The sequence below is a fragment of the Filicampus tigris genome, chromosome 16, assembly GCF_054856515.1.
Source record: "Filicampus tigris isolate MCC_2025a chromosome 16, RoL_Ftig_1.0, whole genome shotgun sequence".
Classification (NCBI taxonomy): Eukaryota; Metazoa; Chordata; class Actinopteri; order Syngnathiformes; family Syngnathidae; genus Filicampus; species Filicampus tigris.
In genome coordinates, this window is record NC_141232.1 from 8,909,125 (window position 1) to 8,929,968 (window position 20,844).

The following is a 20,844-nucleotide window of genomic DNA, read 5'->3' on the forward strand; positions in this document are numbered from 1 at the left end:
TCTCATCCATCCAATTGTGAAAATCTTCCCAAAAGACTTTGATATTCAGTATATACAATCAAAAAATATATGTTCCAAAGTCTCTATATCACAATTACAAAGCACACAACAAGTTTGTTCCACATTAAATCTCTGTTTCAAGAAGTCACCACATGGATAAATATTGTTCATCACCTTAAAATACGTTTCTTTTGCTTTTGGTGATATGGGTAGAGTAAGATACTTTATTCTAATTCTAGCTTTCAACTCTTGAGTGTATTCTTTTCACATATTATTTCTTTTTATGGGCAATGGAAATATTTTTTGATGTAAGGCTACTTCGTACGAATTTATTAGTTCATATTTTATCAACAAAATGAACCTCATCTATAACAAGTGATGGCATTGTTGGTATTTGAAGTTGTTGTTCCTATCGGAAATCGTATTATTTCCGCGTATATCACGTGGTGGTTGCGTCATCGGATCTGCGGAAAAGAAGGGGGTGGGGGGGGTTCGGATGCATTCAGGTTAAAATTTCAGACATCAAACGTGACGCAAGGTGAGATCACGCACATTGGGAGACTCACTGGAGATGAGGTACGCAGCTACTGTATTTAACATCTATTAATAACGTGTGTCCTGTTGTTAGACAGTAGCTTCCAAAGTAGAATGTCTCGCCCCAGGAAGTTATGTTTCTTTTGTTTTCATTCACGGCTACGGTAATCTGAAATACGGAATGTCATTAGGGCAATAGCACACTTAAACATTACCATTTCGTCGTACGTACTGTAGTCGTACGTACATTTTCATATATATATATGAAAAACATATTGTACTTATATTTACTTAGGGTTTTTTTTGCGCCTGCGATAAAATCCGTTTCGTTTTCGTGAGTCGCCAATGTGGTCGACAGTCGCCACTTGCATAAAAGAAGAACTGGAACTAAACCAATCAAACTGTTAAAAAGGAAATTAGTAAAGCCTAGTATATACATTTAATTATATTTAAATTTAATACATTTAATTAAAAACATTCGTGTGAATTGAGTATGTTTGAATATTAAAAATGGATAACAACATACATACACCTTAATGCTACAACTGTCACATCCTTCCTACGTTGAGCTGTGTAGCAGTGCGGTTAACCAATTGCTATATAGGGTTTTCTGCAAGTCTCTTACAATAAACAAAATATGATGACATATGTTCAACTGATTTTTTCCACATCAAAAAAGTCCTGAATGTGGATTGGAAATGGCCCAATTCCCCAACCGCTTAATTCATCTGATATAACTCCCCTGAACTTCTTTCTATGGGATTACATTAATAAAGACCTCTTGCATCAAACAGTGATATGGGACATAAAGGATCTGAAGCAAAGGATCACCGATGGTTGCAAGGCAAGAAATCAGTTACCGTCTTGATGTTTGTCATGCAACTAACTAATGGTGCCCATATAGCGGTGTAATAAATTGAGGTAAAAAATAAATCAATATCTACTCCTCATTTTGTCACAATATCTATAGATTTGTGTATTTATTTGCTTTTGTAATAAATTAATTAACTTGAAAAGACACTTCATGGATTCCCAGTATTGTGGACTGAATTACAAGCAGGCCCGTACATCACTCAAACCATTATTGTTTTGCATGTATTTGCATTCTTGGAAAATATATTCAAACACAAATAATACGCTGCCACCATGCACATTTTCTCCCCAAGGCCTGAGAAGTCAATGGAACCTCTGGACATCTGGTTGACATAATACATACTTTTGACACAAAAAACACAGTCTTTGTAAGTAAGATATGTGGCTCTATTCACAAATTCACAAAAATTTAATTTTGATTTTATTGGTAACAACACAATATCTATGTGTTTACTTTTACAGGCTCAAGAGGGCTTGGTCCACATGTAATGGCCCCTGGATGGTTTCTCCTGATCTTAACAGTCAACATGCCAATTTCTTTTGCTGCTGCAGGTAAGCTCTTTAGTGTCGTATTTCATTTGCACACTGAATCATGCTAGGATGCTGGTTTTATATTGCAGCTTGTATTGACACACGTGCTGTGAACAAAGTGTGCAGTCTGCTCATTTCCTGTTAGTGCTCGGCTGAGATCTATGTTGTGTTGCATTGCGACATTGAACATCTTATTGGGTAAATCTCATTTCTTTATTTGCAAACTTCTCGCTCCTGTGTTTACATGTTAGCTCCTCCCACCAGAAATTCCATTGAGGAGCCGAGGAAAACAACAGAGGAGGATGGCGGCACAAATTTGTAGAAATGAGACGCTCGCACACCGATGCCGTTATTTCATGGAAACTCGGACGTTATGCTTTATATTTAAAGTAAAATTAAATTAAACTCAAATTTGATCAACGCTGTTACCCTTTACAACCCTACGAATGCAGACCAGATTATGAGTGGGTTTCCCCAGCTCCTCACCACCTGCCCCCACCCCCCTCGTATTTGTGGTGACTAGTAAATACAGTGCCTTGAAAAGTTGCACTCTTCTCAAATGAATACATTATTGGCATAGTTTTCCCACTTTTATGTTGAGGATCATCAAACATACCTAATGAGGCTTGTGAGATCTGTTTTGATTCAGATGTCCGTTACCAAATATTGTTCTTCGCCCTACAAATGGCCACACGTTTAAAAATAGCGTGTTTTTTTTTCTTTTTTTTTTAAATGTACTCTTTTAGGTTCTTTAGGTCCTCCAGAACCCCCTTCCAAACCTGAGTGCCACATTCCATGTGATGACAGCTGCAGGGTTGATATTCACTGTAGTTGGAATCACAAATTTGATCCTCGGATCCCCACAAACTACAGTCTACACTGGGAAACAGCAGACAGCATGTAAGAGAAACATGATGCTGATCAGTAGATGACAGAGATGGGAAGAGTAGTCAAAAATTGTACTTATGTAAGAGAACTGTAAAAACTATGACTCAAGCTAAGTAAAATGTAGTTCTCCACATAATTACTCAAACTACAGGAAGTACTCAGTGAAAATAACTGAACAATTTCTGTTGTATTGTTTTTTTTAAGTGGACCATGAATGTTAAATAAACAAAATAGTAATAATAATGTGGAACATCAGATATTGCCCAATAATATCAATTCAACCAAAACAATAATAACTGAAATCCATCTATCCATCCATACATCATCTGAACCGCTTATCCTCACTAGAATCTAGGGTGTGCTTAGAAAATTCAGCCACAAGAAATTGTCTTAAATCAACTTACACAATAGGCTCACCAGGCAGAGATTTCATAGAAAACAACAGTGTGTTTTCTGAAGTTTGAAGTGGTGTTCTTGTAGGCTGAAATGTGGACATTTTTAGGCAGGCGCAGATAACATCACATGACATAACTGTTTTTGATATTCCATTCACCCATTTTCCCCTCACTCTGGTCTCGGGTGAGCTGGGGCATATCTGTAAGGTAAATATAGACTTCTGCCTTGCAAATCAGTCACTCTCAGTTTGAGGCCGCAGCTTGGAGACTTTGTCAAATGATGGGTCAAATGAAGTCCAATGTATCTAGTAATTATGTTGGATTTGTTCAACATAATCATGTGCACCAAATTTCACTGATGAAACAGAATTGATTGTGCAAACTAGCAAGCAAGCAAGCGTATAGATAAAATATACAAGTAGTGAATAAGATGTAGCTCAATGTAGAGTAAAAAAAGAGTCTTCTGATCAAGAATACTCAAGTAAAAGTACAAAGTATGTTGTATTAAACATACTCCTACTCTGACAAGTACAATGTATCGAAAACGTTTCTTAAATATCAGTCACTGAGTAAATGTTGCTTGTTACTACCCACCTCTGGTAAGTGAACATCATCTACTGGAGTTACCAGATCTCTTCTCCCTTCCTGTCCAGAGAGGGCCGGGTGGATACTGGAACCAGTTTGAGTGGGTTTATCGGCCGTGCAAACTTTTCCATGAACAGTGAACTTCGTGTTTGGGTACAGGCTGAGAGCAAACACGGTTCTGCCAAATCCCAAGTGGATGTATTCGACACAGGAGACCTCAGTGAGTCCTGGAAAATACTCATGTACAGTATACAAACATGAGAATGAATAATTACACTATTTAATTTAAGTTGACATATTTCTGCCTTATCTCTGCCTTTAGTGAAGCCATCGCCCCCTGTCATTTCATGGAGCCCCCAAGATCCTTTGGAAATATCCTGGAGTTCCATCTGTAATGAGGCGCACCTCTCTTTGGGATCGTGTGATTTTCGATTTCGGACCGAAGGAGAAAAACTCTGGCATGAGGTACATTATTGCCAATTTTCTGACATGTTACGGACCAAACTAGGGACTGAATAACTTAATTTGTTTGTGCATTTTCTACTCTGTCAATTTGATGTTAATTTTGAATAAAGGAATGGGAATTAAAACAATTAATTAAAATTACAAATCTGATTCATCGATTGACAGTTTCATCAATTAAAACAATCATTAGTTGCACCCCGAATTCAGTCCATTTCACACAATATTTGAGATTGTGGAACCGATTATACAAGTAAAAGTGCTGTAACAAAGCTTCACTAGTTCATGAGAACTGTCTGGTTTTATACACACATTATCAGTGTGAGAAGTGCCAGAGGACTTAAAGTCGGACTTATAGAAAATGATTGAAAAAAAATCAGCCTTCTTGCTATTTCGTCTTTCTCTTTGTTACTTTGTATGACAGCTGACAATGAGGCGCTCTAAAGCGGCCACGTCAGTGGACTATCCAAAGGGAAAATTTTCATGGTTCAGGCATAGCTAGCCAGCTAACTGCATGTTGCAATTGCGCCTGATATCTGCTGATGAGAACCTGTAAAGCTGACTTGTTCTCACTCAGTGTGTCTTACTTTTTGGTTTAGGATGAAATTGGAGCACAAGCCAGCTACGAATTCAGTGGTCCGATCCAGGCTGGTATAGTCTATGAATTTCAGATTCGCTGTTCCTGTGCCACAGGCTTGGTGAGTGACTGGAGTGCAACCCACAGAATAAGTTCTGAAAACGGTAAGCCTACTCTTAAGGGGCGATTTAGAAATAAGTTAAAAGTGAGGATGAACACTTATTGAAAAATGTCAATAGATTAATGTTTGGATTGCAACTTCTTTTTTTTCAGCCCCCATTGGACAGATGGATATATGGAAGGATTGTGGCATGCCTGCCACTAATATTGATTGTGCTATGACCTGGAAGGTAGACAACATACAATTTTTTATTTTATATTTGTAATAATAGTTATGGCCTGGGGATGTGTTAATAGTATAAGCTTTACCAGACTAATCAAAAACAATCAGATTTAGTAGTACGTATTTGGACAATGACCGTTTTGCCTACCACCACAATGCATGTGAAAGACAAAACAATGAAGTCATTGAAGTTTAGCCTTGTAGCTTTAATTTATTTCACAAAAAGATGGCAATAATAATAATTAAGGAATTACAGTCATCTCACGCAGAGAACCTCTCAAGTCCAACTGTCTTGAGTCATGCCATAATTAACTTCTGTTTGCCCCTTTGTTCCCCTCCAGAAGCTTCCTCTCTCTCAGGCTCGTGGCCACATTCTGGGGTATGAAGTTTGGCTGTTCTCTAAACACGGCACGACTGTACTACTGAACATTTCCATAGCTGAGCCGAGGGGCCGGTTGGTGTGCGATGAGCTGCAGTGCTACATGTATCTCAACTCCTCTTTCAAGAATGTGACATCAGCCAGTATATCAGCCTACAACGCCCATGGTGCTACAGAGCCCTCGTACCTCACAATTCCAACGCCAGGTATCAATTGTCCAGATTGTCATAACATTTCTCGATTAGGAGCAGTAGTGAAAGTGGAAAAATACATCACTTTGATAGGACAAATTTGACAAAATTGCGGTACTCTCCCAAACTGCTCCATGTACAGGACTTTGTATACAGTGTAGTTGTCTTAAAGTGCTTTAGTTGAGTTGAATAAATGTGCTTCCTTCTCTAATGTTTGATTATGCAGTCATGACATACAGTAGGTGCTATGGCCTGGTTGAAATACTGTAGCTAATGCTTTGCTCTGATGATTTAGGTCAAGTGAGAAGTGAGCGTCCCATTGATGTCAGTATGAATATGGCGAACCTCACCGTCTCGTGGGATCTGCCCTCTCAGCTCCCCGACGCTAAATCATTCAAGGAATATGTGGTGCAATATAAACAAGCAGGAAGTCTTCTGGGGAAAGGATTTGACTGGATCAGAGTCAATAAAAGTTGCACTACAGTTACATTTATAGGTTGGTTTTATTTGGGTAGTTTTACAATACGTAATTTCATTGGTAATTAAGTTGAATTGATACATAGTCATGTGATTTTTTTTTTTCTTCATAACGCCGTTTCATTTTTGGGTGCGTTTTCCCTTACAGGTCATTTTGAAAAGTACAGACCCTACCAAGTGTCGCTGTTTGCTGTTACAAGCAATCAAGAAAGTCTTCATATTTCATCTGTCATTGGTTATTCTTGTCACGGAAGTAGGTATCCATATATTCAGTTATTCTTTCCCAAAAATATTTGCGATCAATAATGTCTTTTTGCTCTTTTCAGTTCCCGACAAAGTGCGTTCATTTAAAGTCATTTCTCTTGCTGCGACACATGCAACGCTGTTTTGGCAGCCTGTGCTCCTGACCATGCAGAACGGGCTGATCCTGTATTATGAAATAGGTGTTCATGAACAAATGGGTAAACTGCAAAAATAAACACACTCGGTTGATTTACCAAAGAAACTCCTTAAAACCCTACAATGATAACTGAAATAATAACTTGAAATTCTAATCAATATATCTCCCCTACAACAGTGCACAAAGTGAGCACCTTCCCTCAGGATGAAAATAAGACATTTGAGCTGCTAAATCTCAGTCCAGATCAGGAATATAAAGTGTGGATCAAGGCTGTGACTGAAGCTGGGCCAGGAGCCAATGTCACTACCAGTTTCGTCACAAAGCAACTGTTACAATCAAAATGTACACTTACTGTTTTCTCAGTCTTCTGATAAAAAGCGATTTCTCCTATATGACATGTCAGTTTTTGATGCCATTCCTCTCATTATTTGTATTTCTCAGCACACATATTTGCACTCCTGCTCCCATTCTGTCTCCCAGTCATAACATTTGGTGTTTTTGTTTTATACAGGTGAGATAATACATTTGATCTGATATAGACTAGATAATACTCACGGATTTTGCTGTTTCAACATCACTAACACAAAATGCTTGTATGTCAGTTTTCTTAAAGGAACAAGCACGACATGTCCATGTATAAATGAGAAGGTACCAGATCCATACAATAGCACCATCTTCGAAATGATGAAGTTTCAGGTGAGTTTATTTGTATTACAGTAAAGGCTGTGTGGTATCAACCTTTTATGTCTTACTTATTTGTGGGATATCACTGTAGATGAATGAGCCCTTGGCTTGGATCTGTGTCCCCATCCATGAACCACATCCCACCATGTCCACATTAGAGGTTGTGGAAATCCAGCGTCCTGGATGGGAACAAAGCGGGCTCCCCGAAGACCAAACAAGACCAGCAGCTTCCTCACAGGGATGTAGGAGGACACATAGATATGGCAGAGACGAGTACAGCAAAATGATTGACTCTGAGGAGGAAAAGGATGTGAGCGGAGTGTCCGGCCGGGCTGATGGTTGGAGTTTATCAGAGGAAGAACAAGACACATCAGGTTATGAACAGCACTTCATGCCAACTGCGGTGGAAATACTGAATTCTTGATACAGTGTATTTACATTAATACACTGTGGGTGAGTGATGAGTTTGGACAAAACTGTTGAAACTTGACATTTTAGTTTGATGAAATTATTGAAGATGAGAAGATTGCAGGAGCCTTTATCGTAACAATTATGGATATTGTAGTGGCAATAATGATTGTAAGGAGCCATTTGTGGTTGATGTTAACATCATGTTGTATACAGACAAATATATAGTATCGTAGTATTTTTGTATGACTTGTTTCCAAGATTTTTCACTCCACTGTTAATGCATTCAAATAAGAATGTGGTATTAAGTAGATACACATGACTGAAAGCACATTCAAAGAGTTTATCAATGTATTTTGCTGGACAGGCCACGTGATCCAGAGTTTTTTTAAATATACATTTTTTACTGTATATTGCACTTTATATATTTTCTTATATAAATTGTCATTCCAAAAGTGTGTAGCTGTTGATGAAATAAACATTTTTGAAGCAATAGCTGCAGTCTTTTCTTTAATTATAAGATACAGTGCATATGTAGAAAGTACAGTGATTATCAAAGTTTTATTTTTTTACTTTTCACATACAGGACATTTTTAAAGTACAGATCAGTTATTAACTTTAGGGTACAATTAAAAGATACAACTTTATTTACCTTCAATGTACAATACAATTCTATTTATTAATTGTTTTCATCCTATTTAGATTAACAGTTAATGTTCAATCTGCTTAAAGTTAAAATGGCTTACATTAATAACGTTTTGGCCTTTTTTGTTGTTGTTTTGATTAACATTTAGGCCTACCACCTATGCAACGTTTGTGTATTTCCATGTTCCATGGTACAGTACTTGCACATGAATATCAAAGTATTTTTTGAGGTGGTAGTCACCATTGAACCAGTCCCGCCAGACTGTAATAATCCCTAGTGTCAGTAATGACGGTACATTTAAAACCCAGAATTGGATACCAACCGATGTGCCTTTTATTAATACTAGAACGATTTATATACAACATGAACATTGCTAGCTAATTGTAGTTTGTTAATCTCGCGATATGATGAAATTGCCAGAACGGAAGCCGCCAAGAGTCAGTTTCAGTCAGCGTGCTCATTTGAACAAGAACCGCTACGAGGGACGGTGGAAGAGCGGCCAAGCATTAATAAATCAACGAAAAGTCAATATTGTACGTACTATTACGTAAGGTTTGAACTCCAAATTTTTAAAATGTTACGATGGCTATGTTGCCTCGGTATGTAAAGCGTGCATTCATTTTGGCTAAAGTTTTCGTTTTTAAGCATTAGCTCGTGTAGTAGCATTAGCATTAGCACTAGCACCACCTTGCGCAACGTGTTCAACAAGTTTGCAACTATTATTAGCTGACATCACCACTTTGACTGCCATTGTTAGTCCGATTCAAGTTGTTGACATGCTAACCATAATTGGGTTGGGCTTCCTTGTTCGGCTTCGTGTTGTAATTGCGTTTTATTCGTGCCCGTCACATGTGAACACGATGCCTTGAAACTTTCCATTCGACCAGGCCGGAGCTCGACGGGCGATTTCGTTAGCAGAATCCTATTTGTGTTTAAGTACCTAATGTGAAGCCGAACAAATAATCGACGTAATAGTTTATAGTTGTTATCGTTTGAGTTGATTGAAGGCGCCGTTCCATTTATGTGGCTAATATTTGTTGGTAACAGTAAGAACTGGACACGACGATCGTGCTACGTTGCTAAAGTTAGCTGACTTTTAGCCTCACCGTTTCTTAGCCAAATCATCAGAACGCGGGTCCACCGGGCAAGGCTTTGAGCCCCAAATCCACGCGTACTACACTGCAAGTGTTCTAAATTTGTTTATACGTAAATACATTCTGAGATTAAATGTACTTCAATGATTGAGCGGGTGGTGTGGGGGGTTGGGGTAGGATTAATTTGAAGGATTAAGACCGGTCGTAGATTTTAACCGCCCGTGTTGTTTAATGTGCTCTGTTCGGGCCGCTAGCCTCTTCCCAAAGGGGGTTTATAGCCGTAAATATAAGCAGAGGTGGCAAAGAAATCAAATTCTGTACATAAGCAGAAGTACAGATACATGTTATCAGAAGTGCTGATTCAACTCATGCACATAAGTAAAAGTAAGGAAAGTACAGACTCTAAAATGTACCTAAGTACAGAACAAAAATAAAAATTGATTTTGACCGTCAATTGCATGCACTATCCGTTCTGGTGACTTGGCACCACAAAAACAAGCTTCTCTGCATGCAATTGTTTCTCATTAACTTGCAACATGCTTGTTTTAGGAAAGGACCCATGTTGCATAATGAAAAGGTAGCTAGCATTGGCTCACATTTATGCTATCAAACAGCGTTCTGTTACTTTGCTAAACTGGTGAACTGAGACGTACAAAATTGCTAAATTGAATAATAAGTGAAAAAACAATTTAGCTGTATGTTTTTTTTTTTTATTCGGCAGACTTTTTGAATACCAGAAGATGATGTTTTTCTAATGCTGGTATTTACCATGTATCATTGTTGTAGCTGACACAACAAACATTTTTTTTAAATAAGGTCTTGAATGGGGTGCGTTTTGCTTCTCTAATCTGTTGCCATCGTTTTTCATGCTCTCTGGTTAACTTTCATTAGTTTTGCTGCTGTTCCCTTTTTCTCGCCATAGACTCTTAAGATCTCAATCAAGGCCTCAATCACAATTTTGTAGTTGTAGTAATATCTGCTGAGGTTAATGGACTAACATGCCGGCTCAAATTGGCCCAGTGAAAGCTTGATGAATAAATGCAATGAAATCAACGCGTTCTTGCATTTCTAATATTTAGTATACAGCATTTTGAGTTTTAGCCACTTAAATTGAGCAATCATTGAGCCTTTTAGTGTGCTGCGCAAACGGTCTTTTTTTGTGTCCGGCTATATCCATCTATAAGGAACAAGATATACAGCCTGAAAATGTCAAATATAAAAACATTTTGTGAGATTGTATACTGCAAAACAGTAACCACACCAAAGTAATATTTTCTTAAAGGCTTGAATAATACAGTATAAAGATGCAAATAATGAAATAATCATTGAAACTAGGGTTGTTCCGATCAGGTTTTATGACACCGATGCCGATCATGCACGGGTGAGATCAGCCGATACGATTCTGATCACATGCAATATCTGGATATTTTTCCATTTATTTATGGTGACTGCTACTATGCAATATTATCTGGGGGGAAAAAACAGCCATATTATTGCCGTAATTTTTACAAAAATGTATATATATTTTCAAAAGTATGAAGAAATACAAAACCGTTGCTGGCACAATACAACAATTACTCAGTCACAAAGATAACAGAAAAATGTAAATTTACCAGCTTTTAGTAATACAGTTTTCAACAGATCAAAATGATCAGCAGTCTCAAAAGACTTAATTATGCAAAAAGTCAAATAAATAACATTCCACCTAAACATTGCATGGTTCAGAATATAATCAATGTAGAAAAAATAGTCACATGCAGGCTTCACTTGAACAAACTATTCAATGAGTTCCTAAATTGAAACGACTCAGGAACTTTGTCTTGTGCACAGACAAACAATCTTGTGAATTTGTCAACGAGAAAAAAGTCACTGTTAATCTTTTAATCTCCCTGTGGCAATAATGCCATTTATTTGAAAACAATAACGAAGTATTTGTACTTCATTATTTCTCGCTACTTTTCACTTTATTTTTTGGGGAGATGATGCATCATGTACAACTGACTCTCACTGATGGTCTTTGTATTCATACTGTCTGATCCCAAGATTACTTGTTCACTGCGCCCTCCACTATGTATTATTACAAGTATTTTAGGACACCACATTAATGAATGCATGTGCACAGGATGGAGTGGCAGCCAGATGAGCAGGGACTCCAGCAGGTCCTCCAGCTGCTTAAGGACTCGCAATCACCCGACACAGCAACACAGAGAGCCGTCCAACAAGTATCCAGACTTTGTCACATGACTCTTTAAGTAGAAACTGCTTAATGTTTAGAGAAAAAAATTGTTCCACTCACATAACACGCCAGTTGATTGATCACTTTGTCTTTGTTTGTTGGAAATTCTGTTGGTAAATATTGTCTGCATCAGGTGATGGAGAACTCAATTTGGAGCATGTAATTAATTAATTAATAAATTATAAAATATTTTTGTTTGATGTTGCTCAGGGTGACATTATCCTTAACCACTAATGTAGAAACTTGAACAACTGAACCAGTTCCCTGACTTCAACAACTATCTCATATTTGTCCTTACGAGACTTAAAACTGAAGGTAAGCATACGGTTGTGAATGTTCTCCTTTTTTGTATCGCTGCTACAGTGGTGTCCTGTGGTTCGTAGGATTTTGATTTTTAACCTGGAAATGAAAGTCAACGGCACCAGTTTTCCACTGCAAAGTACCAGCTTGGCTTCACTTGCTATTGACACTTTTCCACTCACAAAACAAAATATACGCCTTTCTTTCATGATTGCGATAAGGTTTTTTGCAGCTTCCCCATAAAATAATTTTGAAGGCGACAACTGACCACCCCAATCTGGTACCTTGCAATGGGACGATGGTAAATCATGCTTACCTTATACTGTCAGTAATCGAATTAATGATGTAATGAAGCATCGTCACCCACCTGTGTATTTTATTCAAGATACATGTCTTAGCCGTAAATTAAATCACTAGTCATTTTTTTGAGAAGTGGTTAAAGCAGTTGTAAAAGTCAATGAATATAGTAAGCGAATCACTATCAAATAAATCAAGTCGGTAAAACTGTTTTTGCAAATGAGCTCCCCTCTCTGTTCGCGGCTGTATTAGTGTAAGCGATGCATGCTCATGGGGACATGCTTTGAAAATGTTTGCCCCGACAAACTCGAATTAATCGATTACTTGCCCAGTCTTTGTACATATGCATTCATGTTGTGTCCCAAATCTTTAGCCGTTGCTTATACTTTACAGACGAGCCGACTCGCTCTCTCAGCGGTCTGATACTGAAGAACAACGTTAAGGCCCATTACCAGAACTTCCCGCCAACTGTGGCCGACTTCATCAAGCAGGAATGCGTCAACAACATTGGCGACCCCTCGCCCCTCATCCGTGCCACCATTGGTGAGTGTCGATCCCCTCAAGTAATCACACTTTGACAACTTGTGCCTTTGGAGGTGATGCATATAATCATCTGACTGCCTATGAAGGTGTTTGTATTCATACTGTCTGATCCAGCGATGCTGCCAACCCACCATGAATGGACGCATCCTTCCACCTCTGACTAAAGTCCCGTGTCTTTTTGTAGGCATCCTGATTACGACTATATCCTCCAAGGGAGAGCTGCAGTCCTGGCCTGAGCTCCTGCCTCAGCTCTGTAACCTGCTCAACTCGGAGGACTACAATACATGCGAGGTACATCACATTCTTACTGTTGGTCACTTAAGAAAACGTTTTATTTTAAGCTGTTGAGTTCAAATCAAATCAGTGGCTCGATTTGTGTTTCAATAAAAAGCAAATATAGGAAACTGTGGAAATGGAAATATTTTTTTCCAATGCGAACCTGTTAGTAAATCTTTTTTTAATGAACAGCTACACACTCTTTGATAGTTTTTAAGTGAGCAAAACACGGTTTTGTGAACGCAGTACGGCTCATGTAAGACAACTGTCAAAATGAAAATAAGCTAAACACTGTATTTTACAACCTTGGATTTTACCAGTAACTTTCATGCGGTGTTCTTCATCCCTTTTAGGGCTTTTGAATTTTGAAGTTCTACTGTAAGATTGCCTGAAACTCTGACGAGAGAATAATGTCTTGATGTTTGCACATTAGGTTTTTTTGCTGCTGTACCATGTTATGTTCTCACGCAACCTCGTTCTCTCCTCTGTGTCCCTGTATGTTTGCGTTTGATTTGACAGCCTCTCTGTGTGTGTCCGTGTCTCAGGGCTCGTTTGGAGCACTGCAGAAGATCTGCGAGGACTCGTCAGAGCTGCTGGACAGCGATGCTTTGAGCAGACCGCTTAATATCATGATACCCAAATTCCTTCAATTCTTCAAGCACTGCAATCCAAAAATTAGGTACAGGACAGGAGTAGATTCCCTCTATTGACTGATGCCTGCTTAATGCATGCCAGAAAAGGGTTTATTTTTCTTTGCTTTACCTCAAGTAGAAAGGAAGATTAAATTCAATGCTGTTGTTTTCACAGGTTATTGTAACAATTTTAGGAAGTTATCTTCTTTCCGAGTACCGTATTTTACGCGCCGTATTAATAGGCACAATATCAATGAACGGGTCTATTAAAAAGTAACTACATTTTTTTAAAAAATCACGAGATGCACAGTGTTAAAAGGTGCATTATTTTTGTGCACTGTAATGGGGAGGAATTTGAATTAAATACAACAAACTGAAATGACGAAATGTAATCATAGATAGGGCGCACCGCTTACGGTCAGAAAAACCCGGTAGTTATGGACTCACTGTATATGCTTTATGTATACACTTCATTCTGATTCATTCTGTGGTCCATGCAGGTCCCATGCCATAGCCTGTGTGAACCAGTTCATCATTGGCAGAGCACAGGCACTAATGAACAACATCGACACCTTCATAGAGGTTGGTGTTTGGATGCTGAAGTAAACCACAGCTAGTTGTTTTTTTTTGGGGGGGGGGGTAAAACAAGATGTTGGTTTCCCCACCTGCTGTCGCCGATAGCCTGCTTTTCACGTTTTGCCCCCCTCCTCAAATGTAGTATTTCGCCCCTTTAGAGCCTCTTTGCGCTGGCAGCAGACGAGGACTCCGAAGTCCGAAAGAATGTTTGCCGAGCTCTGGTCATGCTTCTGGAGGTCCGCATCGATCGGCTCATCCCCCACATGCACAGCATCATCCAGGTAAGGGAATCACCGCTCAGTCAAAAATGATCGGTTTGGATGTGGATGGCCAACTAATTTTTCCACATTCAACTCAAGAATTATTTGTATCTCACCTGGACATGATGACACACCCAGCTCATTGATTCACAATGATACTTTAAGTTCCTAAACTTCTGATCCAGATTTGCTGCAGCTCTGTGGCAGACGCCTTGTTTACGATGTGGTGTGATTAGTCCCCAACGTGTCTCTCCTCCTGCAGTACATGCTGCAGCGCACACAGGACCCAGATGAGAATGTCGCTCTGGAAGCCTGCGAGTTTTGGTTGACTCTAGCAGAGCAGCCCATCTGCAAGGATATGCTGTCAGGACACCTGGTGCAGTGAGTAGCTAACAGGGATTGTAACTATCCGCAGTTGTCGAAAAAGGACCACTAGATTTCTCAACTTATGAGTGTTTTTGTTTTTGTTTTTATCTCCCCTACGTTGTTTTCAAATAGATTGACTCCTATCCTGGTAAATGGGATGAAGTATTCAGAGATAGATATCATACTGTTGAAGGTGGGTTGTTTTCCTATTGTGTTAAAATGCTGGGCAGTTATTTGTAATGTAAATTGTCGAAGCAGTTGATATAATTGAACCCAAAGGCTGATTGGGAAGATGTCTGCAATTGCATGTATGTGTTGATCAGGGAGATGTGGAGGAAGACGAGGCTGTGCCAGACAGCGATCAGGACATCAAGCCCCGTTTCCACAAGTCGCGTACTGTCACCTTGCAGCATGAAGGTTTAGAGGGAGGGGACAGTGAGGACATTGAAGACGATGACGACGATGATGACGACACGCTGTCCGACTGGAACTTGCGTGAGTAGAAATACTGTTCGGAGGCAAACAAAGAATGCGCCTACAATGAGTGACTGTAATAAATTGAGTCCGTTTTGGAATGTTGAATTAGCTATGCTTTCGAATTAATTGAATGTTCGGCTGAAAAGAATGATTACATTTGAGGAACTGATTTCGATGCACAGGAAAGTGTTCAGCAGCAGCACTGGACGTGCTTGCCAACGTCTTTCGAGATGAGCTGCTGCCCCACCTGCTGCCACTGCTGAAAGGCTTGCTCTTCCATCCCGACTGGGTCGTCAAGGAATCTGGCATCCTTGTCTTAGGCGCCATTGCCGAGGGTGAGATCCGGCGATCTTTGAATGCCAGTGATCTTCAAAGCAAAACGCATTCAACATGCAAATGTTGTTTGTGCCCCCAGGTTGCATGCAGGGCATGGTTCCCTACCTGCCAGAGCTCATCCCGCACCTTATCCAGTGTCTAAGTGACAAGAAGGCCCTGGTGCGCTCCATTGCCTGCTGGACCCTTAGTCGTTACGCACATTGGGTCGTGTCCCAGCCCCCCGACTCCTACCTCAAGCCCCTCATGACAGAGCTTCTTAAGTGCATCCTCGACGCCAACAAGAGGGTTCAAGAAGCTGCCTGCAGGTGTGCACCTCTAGCTTCTCTTCATTGAGTGGAAATGATGACCCACCCAGCTCATTGAATAACAATGATACATGTTGTTCCCATATTTTGTTCTGATCCACATCATTTTTATCAAATCATTTGTTGACTGGTAGAGTCATTTATGTGCCATAGATTAGATTAGTCATGTTGTTGTTGTCCTCCATCTTTGTTTTCACCATAGCGCATTTGCCACCTTAGAAGAGGAGGCATGCACAGAGCTTGTACCATATTTAAGCTTCATTTTGGACACGCTGGTCTTTGCCTTTGGAAAGTACCAGCACAAGAATCTCCTCATCCTCTACGATGCCATCGGAACTCTTGCAGACTCGGTGGGCCACCACCTTAATCAGCCCGTAAGTACTTATCGTCATCAGGTTTGGGTTCACTATCCAAGATTTTATTTCGTTTTTGGTACCTATGTCATCACGCAGCCATTTTCATTTCAATGTTTCATGTTTTTTCTCAGGAGTACATTCAAAAGCTGATGCCCCCTCTTATTGCAAAGTGGAATGAGCTCAAGGATGAGGACAAGGACCTTTTTCCTCTTTTGGAGGTAAATATTAATAAACCCAATATCATTTTACACTAGGGCTGCCATGATTAGTCGACTAATCGCGACTACTCTTAGTGATTAGTCGACGAGCAAAATAATAGTTTGCGGCAGCCCTATTTTACACATTTGTCACAATCATTATTTTTTTTTATTTCAACATGGAACGTGAAATGTATTTCAAAGGAGCAACTACTGCACAGTGTCTCCTGTAAAAATGTTTCTCTCCGCCATTGGGATTTAACCAACACAGCAGCATGCCCTTTCCATTCTTTTTCTTAGTGTTTGTCTTCAGTGGCCACCGCCCTGCAGAGTGGGTTCCTGCCTTACTGTGAACCCGTCTACCAGCGCTGTGTCACACTTGTCCAGAAGACCTTAGCGCAGGCTATGGTGAGAGGTCAAATGTGCTTCTTTTTTGGGGTGTGCTTGTTTATCTCAGACAAATAATACTGAGATGCGGTCTTTGCAGATGTACAACCAGCACCCAGACCAGTATGAGGCTCCTGACAAGGATTTCATGATTGTGGCCCTAGATCTGCTCAGTGGCCTGGCTGAGGGTTTGGGAAGTCATGTGGAGCAACTTGTAGCCCGGTCCAATATCATGACACTGCTTTTCCAGTGCATGCAGGTACGGGCAAGTGTTTGCTTCTTTTGTCATGTGTGTTGATGCTGTTTGTATCATGATGCCTCTAATTGGATCAACCTGCTGCTGCTTTTAGAAGAGCTCAAATGAGGTATTTGTGTTGCAGGATACTATGCCTGAAGTGAGACAAAGCTCCTTTGCTCTTTTGGGAGATTTAACAAAGGTCTGCTTCCTGCATGTTAAGCCCTGCATCGGTGAGTGTTTTTCAGAACTCATAACACCGCAATAGTGTAGGTGTATTAAAAACAATTTGTTTTGTGTGTCTTGTGCCAGCTGAGTTTATGCCCATCCTCGGACTCAATCTGAACCCAGAGTTTATTTCGGTGTGTAATAACGCTACCTGGGCCATTGGGGAAATTGCCATGCAAATGGGTAAGTGGATAAGGAAGAAGTTGATGACAAGCACCATGTTTACCCCTCTGTATTTTCATTTAAAAATGACTCTTTGCTGAAAACAAGGTCTCAATATCTGAACATGATGAAAATCCCAGCTCATTGACAAAAAATGATACATTTTGTTCCTATATTTTCTGATCCAGATATTCATGACCTGCAATGCTATTAGGGTTGATACCAGCATTGAATTAGCAGCTTTTCCCTTTTCCCCTCATTGTTACTCTTTGATCGGTCTGTCCTCTGCTGCACTTCTATTGTACATTAAGTGGAATTCATAAATAACCTCCCTAGCACAAAGTGGTAGGTAAGCTAAAGGGTGCTGATTTTTTTTTTTTTTTTTTTTCCCCTCCCTTCTCTTTCTTTCCGTAGGTGCAGAAATGCAGCTTTACGTTGGAGTGGTTTTGCCACACCTGGTGGAGATCATCAATAGACCCAACACACCAAAGACCCTGCTGGAAAACACAGGTATGCAGATAAATCGTTTAGTACCTTTTTTTTTTTTTTTTTTTTTCAAGCAATCATGTTCTGAATACTTTTGTCATTTATGTGCAGCCATTACAATAGGCAGACTGGGTTATGTCTGTCCTCAGGAAGTGGCGCCACAGCTTCAACATTTCATTAGGCCATGGTGAGTCTTTTCTTTCTGTCGTTTTTTTTTTTTTTTTTCGTTTTATCTATTTTTTTATCTGCCACTTATTTCCTACAGTAAGGTTGAAAGCTTTTACCCTGTGGTTGTTCACAACCATGTTTGAGTGAGATGCTGCAATGATTTTGAGGACCCTGCCAGACTGAATTAAAGTGACTTCGCTTTTTGTCTTGCCAGGTGCACATCGCTGAGGAATATCAGGGATAACGAAGAGAAGGATTCAGCCTTCCGTGGAATTTGTGTGATGATTGGCGTGAACCCAGCCGGTGTTGTGCAGGTGATCTGATTTCATCCCTGAACAGTTGACTCTTAGGGTGTAGAGTCTCAAATGCACGTGGGAATATGACAGTGTCCTTGATAAACTAACCAAGTTGTTTCTGTTCAGGACTTCATTTTCTTTTGTGATGCTGTGGCCTCTTGGGTCAACCCAAAGGAGGACCTGAGGGACATGTTTTATAAGGTTAGTGACATCAATTGTTTAACGGGTTGTCTCGTCACACTGTGATGATCAATTCACAGACATTCGAAATCTGACACACTCTGCGGATGACTTTTTAATCTGAGAAGTGTGATAGAGCTGACCAAAATATTTTTTAAGGAAATCTCAACATTTGAGCTAGTCATAGACATTCAGTGCAAACTTGTGTGGGACAGACTTTATTAACCACACAGCAATTCCCTTCTGCTTCACCCCAGATCCTGCATGGCTTCAAGGACCAGGTCGGTCAAGAGAACTGGCAGCAGTTTTCAGAGCAGTTCCCGCCATTGTTGAAGGAGCGTCTGTCAGCATGCTACGGGGTCTAACAAGTCCACACTGGATGCTGACCTGTTCGGTATGTTTGCCAGTTTCTCTTTTGGACTCAGAAGTCTAAACTGTGCCTTTCTGGAGATGATGACACACCCAGCTCATTGAAAAAGCAATGATACATTTTGTTCCATGTTTCCTGATCCAGAATGTTATGACATCATGCTGTACATCTATGCTACCAATGCCAGTTCAGCAACTGTTTCAAATTCTTAAGTGTTTTTTTTTCCCCTTCTGTCTCATCTTCAGGTTAACACAGGGAGGGGTTACCAAGGGACTCATTGCACTGCCCAGTATAGCAGGGAGGGACGATCTGGAGGGATGCGACGGGCCTTCACATGGCAGAGGGCCCCCCCCCATTCCCTGTGCCCTGTGTCTCCGTGAGGGAGGGAGGGTGGGAGGTGGGAGGGTAAACTTAGGGATATATGTATACCTCTTGGAATTCACGGCTCGCAAAATCCAACATGCTCAAAAGTGACTTTCACCAATAGCACCACAGGGATTCAAGTTGGCCGGTGGCTTTGACCTCCCCCTCCTTAATTTGATTATTTCTAAATAGTGATGAGGGGAAGGGGTTGTCTTAGAGGTACATTAAACTGAATTATCAGAACCAGCATAGGGTGCCATAGTCCCAAATCTCCCAATGCACAGTGTATTGACGCGCATACATCAGTGTGTTAAAACGGGCTTGCGTGACTTTACTATTACACGGCACCTCTCGGTTTTCCCAGAGGCTAAACAAAACATGCTTTTATGTAATAATGCAGGAAATGTGCTTAAATATTTGCACCTTTTTACAGGAAATAATGCAGAAACCCTTTGGTGTGCGTATTCTAGGGTCTTTTCCTCTTGTCATCTGTACATTTATGAGTTATGATCTGATTGCCTCTAAAGTGATGCATGTTGAATGAATATCTGAGTTATATACAGTCATAAGGAGGCTGCCATCATGTGTAGCAACCAAGATGCTTGTTCCCCCCCGCCCCCACATTTACCTTTGTCGGCATCCTTATTGTGCAAAAGAGGTGGCGTAAATACCAATAATAGGTAGATTTATACGTATTAAAAGAAGAGCTGAAATACTGTAGGCATGTTAGGGAGTCTTCTGCTGCTTCTTAATTTCTCAAGAACTTTCAAAACGGACGTAATGAGTTAAGCCGTCAAGAATAACTAGGTTCATAATGATATAAATGCACTTTTTTTTTTTTTTTTTTTTTTCTCATTTTTAAGAATTATAGAATTTAAAACTATGTAGTGATCTTGAGGGTATTTCTGATAAGGGATTGTAGGACTGTCTGGATTGTTAGTCATTTTAAGCAAATGATAAAATGATAGGTAATACTTGAGGCCTCGTAACATAGTAATAATAATTTAGCTTGTCCTAAAATAAAGATTGAAGAGGAGGGACTATTTCAGTATTTTACATCTCGGTGCAGCTCTGTATCCTTGCGCAAACACTATTTTCCCCTCAATCCATTTCTTTAGGTAAATGGCAGTCATTACAAAGATGTCAGAAACCTTGCATGCTTTCCAATTGAGTGTTACTCCTTTTTAGACATTTTATAACACGTCCCTTTTTGGAGGGAATCTCGCTTAAGAGCTTTGTTGATGGCAATATAACTTTTCATGCTGGACTAATGGGGTACTGTTCCAGCTTTTGATCCAACTAGTAATTGACAGCTGCCATGTTATTCCACCTGTTGACACTGTGT

The 20,844-nt window shown here is 39.9% G+C and overlaps 2 protein-coding genes and 1 non-coding gene across 9 annotated transcripts; all 3 read left to right on the top strand.

Annotated features, from left to right (window-relative positions):
• The first annotated feature begins 464 nt into the window (after positions 1–464).
• il12rb2l (interleukin 12 receptor, beta 2a, like) lies at positions 465–8,220 on the top strand. 6 transcript variants are annotated; one of them, XM_086056498.1, is made up of 17 exons: positions 487–576; positions 1,329–1,455; positions 1,701–1,775; positions 1,870–1,959; positions 2,685–2,838; positions 3,875–4,026; positions 4,129–4,271; positions 4,868–5,009; positions 5,119–5,195; positions 5,530–5,773; positions 6,054–6,254; positions 6,384–6,488; positions 6,562–6,696; positions 6,813–6,977; positions 7,077–7,146; positions 7,238–7,331; positions 7,411–8,220. In XM_086056498.1, the coding sequence occupies exons 4-17, from the start codon at positions 1,896–1,898 to the stop codon at positions 7,741–7,743; spliced, it is 2,079 nt and encodes a 692-aa protein (XP_085912624.1). In that variant the 5' UTR covers positions 487–576; positions 1,329–1,455; positions 1,701–1,775; positions 1,870–1,895; the 3' UTR covers positions 7,744–8,220. The 6 variants fall into 6 exon arrangements, with proteins under 6 accessions (XP_085912625.1, XP_085912620.1, XP_085912624.1 ...); XM_086056497.1 differs by having other exon boundaries at positions 496–576; positions 1,329–1,378; XM_086056494.1 differs by lacking the exon at positions 1,329–1,455 and having other exon boundaries at positions 468–576.
• A 592-nt stretch (positions 8,221–8,812) lies between these two features.
• Positions 8,813–19,534, top strand: LOC147134556 (transportin-2-like). Of its 2 annotated transcripts, none has more exons than XM_086055569.1 (25): positions 8,813–8,906; positions 11,590–11,689; positions 11,943–12,018; positions 12,694–12,843; positions 13,028–13,134; positions 13,665–13,798; positions 14,252–14,333; positions 14,486–14,608; positions 14,850–14,968; positions 15,086–15,146; positions 15,277–15,448; positions 15,613–15,765; positions 15,846–16,071; positions 16,274–16,445; positions 16,559–16,645; positions 16,925–17,032; positions 17,112–17,270; positions 17,392–17,479; positions 17,559–17,657; positions 18,051–18,146; positions 18,234–18,309; positions 18,505–18,604; positions 18,713–18,787; positions 19,024–19,160; positions 19,382–19,534. In XM_086055569.1, the coding sequence occupies exons 2-24, from the start codon at positions 11,591–11,593 to the stop codon at positions 19,129–19,131; spliced, it is 2,670 nt and encodes an 889-aa protein (XP_085911695.1). In that variant the 5' UTR covers positions 8,813–8,906; position 11,590; the 3' UTR covers positions 19,132–19,160; positions 19,382–19,534. The 2 variants fall into 2 exon arrangements, with proteins under 2 accessions (XP_085911695.1, XP_085911694.1); XM_086055568.1 differs by having other exon boundaries at positions 8,874–8,972.
• On the top strand, positions 11,441–11,508 carry LOC147134557 (small nucleolar RNA SNORD41). The gene has a single exon (XR_015090276.1). It is a non-coding gene; the product is annotated as a small nucleolar RNA SNORD41 (small nucleolar RNA).
• Positions 19,535–20,844: the final 1,310 nt, after the last annotated feature.

Excerpts from the sequence above, each read along its gene's own strand:
- il12rb2l (XM_086056499.1), top strand. The coding sequence starts at position 1,896 with ATGGCCCCTGGATGGTTTCTCCTGATCTTAACAGTCAACATGCCAATT. Across the intron at positions 5,774-6,053 it reads CCTCACAATTCCAACGCCAG|GTCAAGTGAGAAGTGAGCGT; the intron begins GTATCAATTGTC and ends CTGATGATTTAG. Across the intron at positions 6,489-6,561 it reads TGGTTATTCTTGTCACGGAA|TTCCCGACAAAGTGCGTTCA; the intron begins GTAGGTATCCAT and ends TGCTCTTTTCAG.
- LOC147134556 (XM_086055568.1), top strand. Across the intron at positions 14,969-15,085 it reads CTGTCAGGACACCTGGTGCA|ATTGACTCCTATCCTGGTAA; the intron begins GTGAGTAGCTAA and ends GTTTTCAAATAG. Across the intron at positions 17,480-17,558 it reads GCATGTTAAGCCCTGCATCG|CTGAGTTTATGCCCATCCTC; the intron begins GTGAGTGTTTTT and ends GTCTTGTGCCAG.